This window comes from Caenorhabditis briggsae (genome assembly GCF_000004555.2).
Source record: "Caenorhabditis briggsae complete genome, chrIII, whole genome shotgun sequence".
In the NCBI taxonomy this organism is placed as follows: Eukaryota; Metazoa; Nematoda; class Chromadorea; order Rhabditida; family Rhabditidae; genus Caenorhabditis; species Caenorhabditis briggsae.
In genome coordinates, this window is record NC_013490.2 from 13,747,621 (window position 1) to 13,760,828 (window position 13,208).

The 13,208-nt window shown below is 34.6% G+C and overlaps 1 protein-coding gene and 1 non-coding gene across 2 annotated transcripts in view; one reads left to right on the plus strand and one right to left on the minus strand.

Annotated features, from left to right (window-relative positions):
- The window catches only part of Cbr-gly-5, a gene marked incomplete at both ends in the record, with an annotated part of 14,226 nt that extends 12,384 nt beyond the window's left edge, over positions 1-1,842 (minus strand). Inside the window, 3 exons of the mRNA XM_045244625.1 lie at positions 1,220-1,338; positions 1,390-1,665; positions 1,735-1,842. Of these exons, the coding sequence (XP_045097705.1) occupies positions 1,220-1,338; positions 1,390-1,665; positions 1,735-1,842 (503 nt within the window). The remainder of the gene's footprint in view (positions 1-1,219; positions 1,339-1,389; positions 1,666-1,734) is intronic.
- Positions 1,843-3,208: 1,366 nt separating this feature from the next.
- On the plus strand, positions 3,209-3,281 carry CBG28931. Its single transcript has one exon. It is a non-coding gene (tRNA).
- Positions 3,282-13,208: the final 9,927 nt, after the last annotated feature.

Below are 13,208 nucleotides of genomic sequence, written 5' to 3' on the forward strand. Positions count from 1 at the left end.
TTTCGGTCATTTTGGGTCAATTTGAATCACTTTCGTCCTATTCTGGACCATTTTTTGCTCATTGTGTAGATTTTTTGGCTTTTAAGCCTTTTCTCAGCAATTTTAAACTATTTTTGGATCATTTTCGGCCTAATTAGTACTATTTTAACCTCATTTTGGACCATTTCATGCCATTTTTAAACATTTTTAGCATGTTTTGGAGCATTTTAAGCCTAATCTGAACAATTTTCGGCTGCTGTTTAGCATATTTCGAATTATGTTTGGTCCATTTTGGGTCAATTTGAATCATTTTCGTCCTATTCTGGACCATTTTTGGACCATTTTCGGCTAATTTCGGACAATTTTCGACAGTTTTGAACCATTTTAAGCCTTTTTTGACTCATTATTGGCTTATTTTAGACAATTTAAAGCCTGTTTTGGACTATTTTAGACTATATTTGGCGTATTTTCAACCTTATTTTGACTATTTCTTGCCTATTTTGGACCTTTTTCGGCTAATTTTGGACATTTTTAGACAGTTTTGAACCATTTCAAGCCTTTTTAGGCCATTTTCAGCTTAAAGGTGGGGGGACAGGAGATTTTATGGGAGATTTTTGTAGCTAGAGTATGCATTTTACCGTGACGGTGTACAACGCTTAATGTCACTCTGCGTACAGCTGTCGTCCTCGCCTTTATGTATGCAATCGGGCGTGCGCTTTCTCTTTGCCCGCGTGGCTCAGTCGGTAGCGGCGCCGCACCCTCAATCCTCGTCCCACACGTTCAACTCCTCGAGAGGCATATTTAAACGAAATTTCGAGAACATTATTTTTTTCATGTCCCCCCACCTTTAATTCGGGTCATTTTTAGCTTATTCTGAGTCATTTTTAGCTTATTTTGGTCGATTTTTGGCTCATTTTGGATATTTTTAGCCTATTTTCGCCTCATTTTAGACCGTTTTCGGCTCATTTTGGGCCATTTTAGAGCCTGTTTCAACCAAAATTGGGGTATTTTCTGGTCAATTTCCGCCTATTTTTTCCGTTATTCTTCGGTTAGTTTCCAGTCACTTTTATACTATTTACAGCCAAATTTCGGCTCTTTCAGCTCATTTTTAGACACATTTTTCAGTCGAAAAACGTCAAATATTGTCTAAAAAATTGGGGGTTTTCTCCGATTTTTAGATCGATTTTGGGCCCGTTTTCAGATTATTTTCAGCTATTTTCAGCCAAAAAAAAAAACTCACTCCGCATCAATATTAGTCGGTAGTGTTCGATGCACAGAGATCATATCCGACGCGTATTGATTGAATGCGTTGTTGAGCATTCCCTTGTCGTAGATGCCTTTTTGTTCGGGTGTTAATTTCTGAAATTTTCAAAATTTTTGAAAAAAATACATTTTTTTCAAATTTCCTACTGTTTTATCAACGATCACAGCTTTCCCAAGCTCTCCCGCTTGACTTGCATCTCCTTTTTTATAGATCGGATCGTTGGGATCGACCATAAACTTGGGTTTTGCCAAATTCCCACCGCCCGTCTCCTCATTTTTGTTCTCCTCGACTGGAACAACAGGTTCCGGCTCGATTGGCGGTCCGAATCCTTGAATTATATCCGATTTTTTGGGCTTTTCCAACTCTTTCGGGTGGAAATTCGCTTGATTTATCCTGTCTGCCAGGTCATTGTTGGTTCCGATCTGAAAATTGGGATTTTATCGATCTTTTTTCCTTAAATTCTAGGCGAAAAATTCGAATTTCCCGCCTACCTGATTGCTATTCCCATTTGTCGATGCGAAGAAAATCAGCGAACAAATCCAAACGACGGGCACCAGAAGCAGCACTTTTAGAATCGCCTTTTTCTTGAATATAATCATCGTTTTTCTGCTCGGCAAAATTGACCCGTATCTGGAAATTGATCGGAAAAGTTGAATTTGTTCAAAAAAATCTATTTTTTAGCTTAAAAAGGGCTTTTTTCCGGCTTTTATCTTCGGAAATTGCCAAATATGGACACGAGTGTTGTCCACGTGGAGTACATGGCCGAGCAGCCTAGCGACCCAAATATGGTGTAGTTCGAGTGGACAAATATGGGAGGGGGTGACGTGGAACCTATTTTCAGACAAAAATATAGCTTTTCTGGCTGAAAATTGGGGTTTTGAATGAATTTTCATGGAATAAAAGAAGAAAAATTCATCTTTCATCGAGTTTAGCGAAAAAATGCTGGAAAAATAATGAAAGATCGAGGTTTAGGACTGGAAATTGAAATTTAAGAAAATTATGGATTTTGAACTAATTTTTGGGAATTTCCGGTTTGCGAAAACAGTTAAAATTTGATGAAAAGGCTAGAAAATTGTAAATTTCTTGGAAAAAATCGGAAAAACAAAATTTTCTGCAAAAGTTTCAAACTTACCACCAATGCTCTTACTGCTCCGTCGCTAGTATTCTTGAATCGATTTTTAGGTTTAGTGTCTGAAAAAAATTAAATTTTCAATCGAAAAATTCAAAAAATTTGGGCAAAAAACAAAAATTTCAAAATTTCGAAAAAAAAAAATTTCAAAAAAAAAAAGTTTTTCCTAAATTTTTATGAGGTTCCAAACTAAAAACGGACCCAAATTTCAATTAATTTCAAATGCAAACTTTTTTCCTAGTCTAACCCTCCGAAAACATCAAAAATCGAATTCACAATTGACGAAAAAAAGTGGGCGGAGCCTCTTCTAAAAATGGGGGAAACGGGGACATATGGGTCATTTTCCACTGCATATTCTATGCTTAACGATAATATTTGAACAGTTAATATTTGAAGAGATGAAAATTTCGGGGAAAACGGGGTGTACTCAGAGAACAGAACCAAATTTCCATTTTTCTCTAATTCTCTCACTCTCTATTTGTTCTAGAACATTGCTCGAGAACTGTAATGTTTAATGAGGGTCTTGGCTTTAATGAGAAATTTGAAAACTTGAAAAAAAGAAAAAAGGGTACGTCCTATAGTACTGATAACAAAAAGAGATGTTTCTCTTATCACCCTTCCTATACAAACACACCTTCTATTCAAACAAAAAGATGCTATTCAATGATCTATTCATACAATATATATGTACATATTTTATATGTAACATTATGATTATTCTAAAAAATATCAGTTTTTGATATCAAAAAATTGGCGAAAAATCCTCCCCACACGTCGCTGGCCGCCACCGACAAGTCGACCCTTCTTATACGACATCCACTCCATCTTCCTCGTGTGCCTTGATAGCTCAGTTGGGAGAGCGTTAGACTGAAGATCTAAAGGTCACCAGTTCGATCCTGGTTCAGGGCAATTTCCTTTTTTGTTTTATGTTTAGGGTCTAAAGAGGTATAAGGGGTGTATTTTTAACTTTTTTAGGAAAAGGAACAAACAATATGCTCAACTAGACCAGTTCCATGCTCAATTGAGCATGACTAATAGGGTTTTGGGGGTTTAAAGGGACATACTAGACTCGGAGGAACCAAAAAAAGTTTGGCAAAAGTGCTCAGTTGTTTGGCACCGGAAATAAAGAATTCAGAATTTTTGAGAATCTAAGAATCTAAGAATCTAAGAATCTAAGAATCTAAGAATCTAAGAATCTAAGAATCTAAGAATCTAAGAATCTAAGAATCTAAGAATCTAAGAATCTAAGAATCTAAGAATCTAAGAATCTAAGAATCTAAGAATCTAAGAATCTAAGAATCTAAGAATCTAAGAATCTAAGAATCTAAGAATCTAAGAATCTAAGAATCTAAGAATCTAAGAATCTAAGAATCTAAGAATCTAAGAATCTAAGAATCTAAGAATCTAAGAATCTAAGAATCGGAAAAAAGCCACATAGAAAAAAGGCATACAAGCCGTATCTTTCTCCGTTCATACAGCCAGCACAATCCAAAAAAATATAAAACGTGTCATCAATTCTTTTTCTCTGCACTCTCTCACTACCTATCCAACGCGGTTTCTGTTGCAGAAACTGCAAGTTATATGAGCGCAAAGAGATTGTATTGTACAAAAATATGTATGGTTAGGACGCAAAGAAGGCGGTCGGTTGCTGCCGGCGACGTCTTCAGCTTTAACCCAATTGATCTCGATTACTGTAGAAGATATCAAAAAGTTATCAACTGATAAAATTTTAATGTTTTACGATAAACACTTTATTAGTTGACAAATTTTTGATACCTTTTACAGGAGCCGAGATAATTAGAGTCAAATTTAGAAATGCTGAAAAAATGCTTATCATAATATCAGTAACATTTTATCAGTACACAACTTTTTGATGTCTGTTCAATGAATCTAGATAAATCAAGTTAAAGTTAGAGCCCCTAACTTAGAGGTGCAAGAACTCTCTAACTTTGACCTCATTTATCTCGGTTACTGTAAGAGATATCAAAAAGTAGTAAACTGATAAAATATTTATTGTTTTATGATAAACATTTTACCAGTTGACTACTTTTTGATATCTTTTGCAGGAACCTAGATAAATGAGCTCAAAGTTTGGGATGGAATTTTTCCAATACATTTTTTTTGAGTTCTGACTCACAATGAAAAGCAATTAATTAAAGACATTCTGAAAGAAAAATCGTTTAAAAAATCTTAAGAATGCAATAAGTCAAAAGAATTCAACCGGAAAATGGAACTTTTTCCCAATTTTTTTTTCTTCAAAATTTTCATATTTTTCAGAAATTTTTGAACCAAAAAAAAGGAAAATTGGCTAGTTCAGGAACTAAAAAAAAGCAGAAAAAAGTTTTGGTTTCTCAAAGAAAGCATATATATATAAAATAAAAACCACATGTTGTGTGCATGTTTGTAGGAGAAAGCACAGCTCTAGCTAACTACGCGGTGCTCAGAATTTCATAAATTTAAATTTCAATGAGAGAACAGAAGAGTAGACAAAAGATCGAATTAATATTGAAATAGGTGACGAATTTTTGAAAATTCCAGCTGAACATATTCGATAAAATACATTTTTTTTTTCGAAAAGAGATTTTGCACCTGGTCTTGGTAGATAAATAAAATAGTAAAGATGGGACATTTTCTGAATTTTTGAGATATCAGAAAATCGAAAACTCCGAAAAAAAAAACCAAAAAAAGTTTTCAGAAATTCTTAAAATCCAGAAGAACTCAGGATATCTAAAAATTCCAAAATTTCAGAAATTATCCGAAAAGTTTAGGATTCCGAAAATTTCAAGAAATTCTGAAATTTTTGAATTCAAATCATTCAGAGTTCAAAAAGTCCCTAATCCAAAGAAATCAGTGGTTCCGGATTCTGCAGAATTTCCATTCGAGACGCCTGAACAGTTAACATCAAAGAGACAGAGAGAGACAGAGAGAGAGAGAGAGAGAGAGAGAGACGCAGAGATAAATAAAAAAGAAATAAATATAAATCGGATTGAAATTCAATGCTTCTTGCTTGCTTGCTTCTTCGGTCAATCAGCCAATTTTCTTCTCTCTCTCTCTCTCTCTCTCTCTCTCTCTCTCTCTCTCTCTCTCTCACTATGTATATTGTATTTAAAGAGAAAGAGAACGAGGAGACTGTTCGTCTCTCGTTTTCTCTAATCCTCTCAAGTTTCCCTTATCTCTCTCTTTCTCTCCCTCACTGAATCGGATAGCAAAGAAGCTTCTCCCTTTTCTCTCTATATTATACACAAACTGTTCCGCGTCCCGCGGAACAGCCATAGAGAATGAATTATGATGAAGATGAAATTGGAAATTGATTTTTTTTTGGAATTTTCTAGAAAAAATTCTAGAAAAAAAGATTCAAAACCCTTCAAGATCTTTAATTTTACATGAAAAGAGGACCCCCATTTTTAAGACCCTACGAAACTATTTCAAAATTTTCAGATTTATCTGAAAATTTCAGAGTAGACTAAACAAAACTGGATCTTCATTTTTGTAGTTGACAACTTTTTTGGAAAACCGACGCCTGAAGAGATATGCCACGTGAAGCAGGCCCATTGCTCTAGGCGCCACTCCCCCCCCCCTTGGTGTGTGGTGTTCTTCCACAGAAGGGGGTGGAGGGGTGTGACGCCTATGGGTCTGTTCCACGTGGCGTATCTCTTTAGGAAGCAGTTTTACAAAAAAATTGCTTACTATAAAAATAAAGCTTTAGTTTTGTTTAGTCTACTCAAAAAATTTTCTGAAAAATCGAAAAAGTTTGAGATGGTTTTTGGGAGCCATGGAAAATGAACATTTTTCTCGCACCGAGGGAGGGGTTCCTCGTGGCGTATCCCTCCAGGCATTGATTTTCCAAAAAAGTTGCCAACTACAAAAATGAAGCTCTAGTTTTGTTTAGTGTACTCTAAAATTTTCAGGTAAATCTGAAAATTTTGAAATAGTTTTGTAGGGGATTGAAAATAGGATAGGCGCTATTTTAGGGCAAAAGAATTTAGAGAGAAAAGAAAAAGAGTGTGAAGAATGAAGAGACGCAGAGAGAATTGTAAACCAATTTCTAAACCACCACAACACGAGTGAAAACAAAAGCGAAACGGAATAGAACGGTTTTGATCCGAATCTCAGTTTTCACAGTTTATGATCTTCTTTCCGGAAGAAGAAAAAAAAAGGAAAAAAGGAAAAGAATGTGTTTAGTCAGCCGAGGGAAAAACGAATTGACCGCAATCTCAGACATGAAATCTGTGTGAAATCAGAGAGAATAAAAAGAAGAAAGGAAATTGAAATCCTTCGGAATCATTCTAAAATCAAGAGGGATATTCCCTGGAGAGCTTAGGGTTTTTGGTTTTTTAATGGTTTTGGACAAGTTGGGAGGCGTTTTTTTGGAAATTCGGGAAATCTAGGAAACTAGGAAACTGGGATTTTGAGAATCTAAGAATCTGAGAATCTAAGATTTCAAGAAACGGAAAATTTTGGAATTCAGAAGTTTCGAAAAATCGGAAATTTTCGATTTTGGGATTTTGGAAAATCCTAATACTCTTAAAAATCTGAGAATCTAAAAATCTGCGATTTTTTGAAATTTCGGAAATCGGAAATTTTGAATTTTCGAAAGTTTGGAATCTTGGAATTTCAAATTTCTAAGTTTTTCAGAAAAGCGAATTTGAGAGTTCGGGTTTTTGGAAATTTCGAAATTTTGGGAATTTTCGAAATTTTGGAACTTTCGGAACGTTCAGAATTTTGAGATTTTAGAGTTTCCGAATTTCAGAATTCCAGAATTTAGATATTTAGAATTCTTCGAAAATTTGGAATTCAAAAGTTTTTTAAATTCTGATATTTCAAAATTTCCGGAAATTTCAGAATTTCAGAATTTCTAAATTTCAGAAATTCAGAATTTCAGAATTTCAGACATTCAGAATTTCAGAATTTCAGAATTTCAGAATTTAAAAATTTCAGAATTTCCGAATTTCAGAATTTCAGAATTTCAGAATTCAGAAATTTAGAAATTTAGTAATTTAGTAATTTAGAAGTTTAGAAATTGAGTAATTTAGAAATTTGGAATTTTTCAAAAACTTGAAATTTTAGAATTTTAAAAATTCTGATATTCATAACTTTTCTGAAATTTCAGAATTTTAGAAATTCAAAATTTTTCGGACGAGATAATAATGAAATAATAAAAATTTACAAATATTTCAATTATTTATATACCCATTCTCCCATTGTTTATCACTATCAGAAAAGATTTCCAGAAACTTAAAAAACCAAAAAAAAAAAAAAAAATTAAAATCCAAAAATTCCGTCCTGAAAATCATGTAATTCCTCATCTTCCCAGTATCAAAAAATCACATGCAAATTCTATTTTAAAAATGACTGATGTTTTTTTTAATCCTGAAAACAAGTAAACATAAAAACGCAAGATCTAAATTCCGACATTTTCCAGATTGTTCAGCTTATACCCTTTTCAGCTTAGAATCCGTAAAATATGTGTGTGTGTGTGTGTCAAAATATCAAGCGGAAATCACTAGGAATTTGATTAGTTTCTTGATTGAATTATCCAATTTTCTTTCGTCACAGAAGGAAAAAAATTGAAAAATTCCAAAAAATTTGGCTTAAAACTCAAAAGAATCCCCTAAAAATGAGTAATCAGTACTAATGAAAGAATAAAAAAGAAATTGACCCCAAGAAGATTCGAACCCGCGACCCTCAGATTCAAAGTTTGCATGTCAAAAAATCCACTGCGCCAAAATGTTTAATTTTTGAAAAAACGCCAAAAATCAATTTGTAATGGCTTTCAGGGGTGCTGAGTTTGATTTTAGTGTTTTTAAAGCCTAAAAATCAAGTTTTCACAGAGAAATTTCCCCAAAAAATGAATTTTTTCCACCAAAAATGTTTTTTTTTCTCAAAACCCAAAAAACTTAAATTTCAATCATTTTACCCATGTAAAATAAGTAATCAGTACTAATTAAAGAATAAAAAAAAATTGGTCCAAAGAAGATTCGAACCCGCGACCCTCAGGTCCAAAATTTTGCATGAAATCCACTGCGCCACATTTCCCAATTTTTTGAAAATATCGTTTTTAACGGGTTTTAAGGGTTTTCGATGGTGCTGAATTTGATTTTAGTGTTTTTCAAGCCGAAAAATCTAGTTTTCCCAGAGAAATTTGCAAATAAGCCATGCAATAAAAGAAAACGTCCTAAAAAGAGAAAACCCCCGTTCAAAAAAGGCAAAAAAAACGGTGGAGAAATTTTTGGAAAAACAGGGGAACAGGTGTTGGAAGGGAAAATAACCAATTTCGTTTTTCTGGCAATTTTTCTGGCAGGGGAGAAACCGTAATTATCGTTTCCTGTGGGGTATGGCGAGTCGTCTGGTGTCACCGAACGGTTTGGTTTCGGAAGAGAGAGAGAGAGAGAGAGAGAGAGAGAGAGAGAGAGAGAGAGAGAGAGAGAAGCTAGCAACGCAAACCGAAAAATATGGATTTTGTTCACCGTCACCACGCAATTATAGAGTTTCTATGCCTCCCCCACCCAATGCTTATTATATAATCTAGTCGCTTTTAACAACTAGCCTCCTTGTATTCTTATTCTCAATTAGGCTTCTTCGGGAATCTGACTAGATGAGAAACTAACTAAATAAGGCAGAGAAATACATTTTTAATGAGAAAAACCTTATTCTCGAGAGCTAGGAGAGAAAGACAACTTTGAGCTTAATTATCTCGGTAAGAGATATCAAATATATGTCAACTAATGAAATGTTTGTCATAAAATTTTCATCATTTTATTAGTTGACCACTTTTTGACATCTTTTATAGGAACCGAGATAATTGAACATCAAACATAGGGGTCGGCGTATTTCAGCGTCGCGCCAACCTACACACACTTTGAGCTCAATTATCTCGATTCCCATAAGAGGTATCAAAAAGTGGTAAACTGATGAAATGTTGGTGATATTATGGAACGTATTTTATTAGTTGACACATTTTTTATATCTCTTATGGGAGCTGAGATAATTGAGCTTCAAAATGTAAGTGGCGTACTATTGTCGGAATTCTAAAAACTCGCAGTTTTCTACAGGAAACTTCTAGAGAAAATTTCGAAAAAGGAGAAAACACAGGTAGATCAAAAACATAACACAATGAACATAGTGGGTTTAATCCTCTAAACCCTATGTATTCTGTACTAGACATACTGGTGACATAAAAATGAAAAATTTTTGATCTATCCAAATTTATTTTGGTTAGGTTTTGGTTTGGTTTGTCCTGTACGTTTCTTTTTGATTTACCAATGAAACATGAATTTTTAAGGACTAAAAGAGACAGTCCAGCCAAGGATACTGTAGCTAATACACCACCAAGCAAAATTGCAGACAAAACTTCCAAGTCCTTACAATTAATAATTTGGATCAAAAGTACATAGCCCTATCTTCAAGACCCCACGAAACTATCTCAAACTTTTTCAATTTTTCTGAAATTTTCAGAGTACACTGAGCAAAGCTAGAGCTTAATTTGTGTGGTTGTCAACTTTTTTGTGAAATCTATGCCTGAAGAGATACGCCACGTGGAACAAGCTCATATGTCTAAGGTGCCACCCCGTCCGCTACTTTTATGCGCTGTTCCAAGGCTCTCAAAACCTATTTCAAACTTTTTCAATTTTTCTGAACATTTTAGAGTACATTAAGCAACACTAGAGCTTCATTTTTGTAGTTGCCAACTTTTTTGTAAAATTGAGACCTGAAGAAATATGCCATGTGAAACAGGCACATCCCTTTAGGTGCCACCCCTCTTAGGAGGGGAGGGGGGGGGTGTGTGAGCGAGCGGCGTCTTGGGCCTGTTCCACGTGGTGTATCTCTTCAGGTATACTTTGGAATTTTCAGAAAATCTGAATATTTTGACCTAGTTTTGTAGAGCCTTGGAAATAAGATAGGTTTTTTTCCTGAAAATTCCTGTCTAGCGAAGATAGTCGCTATTTTTTAAACAAAAGTCTGAAAATCTAGGAGGTTTAAAAATTGAATTTAGTACAAAAAAAACAAAGAAAATAGCGGTCAGTACCGGTGTGTTTGAGTATAGCGAAAAGGTGTGAGTCGGAGGACGCGCCTTATTTCTTCCTCTTCCTTTTTTTCTCTAAATTTCCCTTCCGTTGAAAAAAACACCCCACACTAAAAAGTAGATCAAATATTTGTCGAGTTCGACTTTTATTTTTCGTCTAAACCTTTTTTCTTTTAACTGAATAAGAGTGACCAATTGTTTTCTTGGGTGCTTTTTCGTTGTCCTACATCGTCCATTTTGAGCTCGTATATCTCGGCTCCTGTAAAAGATTACAAAAAGTGGTCAACTGACAAAATGTGTAAAAATTTATGGCAAATATTTTATTAGTTGACCAAACTTTGATATCTCTTACTAGAACCGAGATATATGAACTCAAAGATGGAGCTCAATGGGCTCAAAGGGGTGGCGAGGTCTATTGCAGTCTTTATGGTATTAAGTCTAACTTTATTCAAAGTAAGAAAATCCTAAAATTTTCCTAGGAAACACAAATAAAAAAGCTGCTTTTTTCCTCCGAAAATGTAGCTGGAGACATAAAAATAAAAGCAAAATTTGGGGAAGAAAAATCGGGGAAAAGGAGAAGAAGCGGAAACAAAAAGAAGAGGAAGAAGGGGTCAAATAGGAAGAGAGAATGGATAGACAAATTTATAAACAAAATTCAGAAATGAAAAGAGTGAGAGAGAGAGAGAGAGAGAGAGAAACGTAGCTCAAAATGCTCGGAGGTCCTTTCACTTTGAGCTTAATTATCTCGGTTCCTATAAAAGATATCAAAAATCTGTAAACTGATAAAATATAGCCAATATTATGATAAACATTTTATCAGTTAACACAATTTTGATATTTCTTAGAGGAACCTAGATAATTGGGTTCAAAATGCGAGTGACGTTATATTAAAGTATTAGTGGCAAACTGTTCAAAACATGGAACCAAATTTGACAGTTCTCAACTTGGTTGTTTTTGGTGAAAACTGAAAATTTTCATTTTTTATTAATATCAGAAAACTGTTTTTCTAGAAAACACCAAATAAAAAATTAATGGGCATGGAAAGCCCATCACCCTCCTAGTAGGAGGTTCCACCGATTCTGATCACCTTCACATTCTATCTCAATTATCTCGTTGCCTATGGGAAATATCAAAAAGTGGTCAACTAATAAAATGTGTAGCTAATCCTCATTAACATTTCATTAGTTGACACCTTCTCGATATCTCCCACAGGAAACGAGATAATTATGATTGTAAACAAAATACTGTAGACACTACAATATAAAGCATTGCCAACTTTGAGCTTAATTATCTCCTTTTCTATAGGGAATATCTATAAGCAATCAACTAACGAAATGTGTAGCTAATCTTCTTCAAAATTTTACTAGTAGACATCTTTTTGATATCTCACACATAAAAGGAAATAATTAAGCTTGAAGTACAAGTATGGATTGACACCTGTGGCTGTTTTTGGAGAACTCAGGAAATTCTAAGACTTTCTGAATGCCGAGAACTTGAGTTCTTGAAAACTCGAAATTAAATAAAAGATTCGTGTCTTTACAAGGGAAGGTTTTTTAGACAACGGTTGAGAATTCGCTCAAAATTTGCATGCTTATAGTTTAAGACATGCTCTATACGATGACGAAAAAATTTTTAGCCCGTTCTTACTCCCAGGCCGAAAAACTTTGTCTGAAAATTTGGGCCGATTTCGGTCCGCTGGGGATTTCGGCTTCCCCTTCCCTCCTCTACCAATTCCAGGAAAATATCGCTTGTGTGGTGTTGTGGTAAGAGGGTGACTCATTAGGATTGGCTATGCTGGTTCGACCCCGACTGTGGTAAAACTTTTTGCATTTTTTGAAACTAATTTTTGATTCCAAGTTTGCCCCCCTAGGCACTATATGACACTTTTTGATTAATTTCAAAAAGTTTTCAAAGAAAAAAAAGATTTCATGAGAGTTTGAGGAAAAAATAGATAATGGTCTTTCGACCGGTTCTTACATCCTCGTATCGTAAAAAACGAAAATTTCAGTCTCTGAAAGTTGCTCAATTTTGCTCTTTTTGAGGTGGAGTACTGTCAAATCGATCACATACAAGATTCGAACCTATTTCTATAGGTTTCAGTTAAGTTCAAGCGATATTTCAGAAATTAGGAACTGTCAAAGTTCTAACAACAATCAGATTTTGGAAATTTTTTGAGCCCAAAGACAACATTGGGCTGAAAAAAATTGTCAGAATGCTATTTTTATCGTTTCTGAATAATTGGAACGTTTTTTCGCACTTTTCAAAAAATTTTCAAAAAATCACTTTTGCAGTGTGGGGGACCCCATGGTGATTTTTTTCAAAATTTTTCAAAAAAAATTTTTTTTTTAATTTTTAACCTCGAAAAATGCATGTTTTTGGCCAAAATTTAGTACTAAAAGCACTTTCAGAGGCCATATTTCGGCTCCTTTTGAGAACGGGCTAAAAATTTTTTTGGATTCGGATTCAGCATGTTCGAAAGTACCTTTGTACAAATTTTGAGCAAATTCTCAACCGTTGTCTGAAAAACCTGTTAGATAAGACCTAAAAACCAAAATAGAAGTGTCGGTTTTCTCACAAAAACCGCCGCCGCACCGATTTTTCGGAATTTTCTCGAAAAATCTAGATATGGTATTCTAAGAGCGGCGTGTCTAATAGACTGGGTTAATGAGTAGCAGTTAGTCATCAAAGACACACAAAAACTTCCGTCGCTTTCTCTTCGTCCGTTTCTTTTTGAGGCCATTTATACACACGGTGGTAACAACACCGAACCGTGTAAAATCGACCGCTTTTACTGTCTATTCAATAAAACGTGG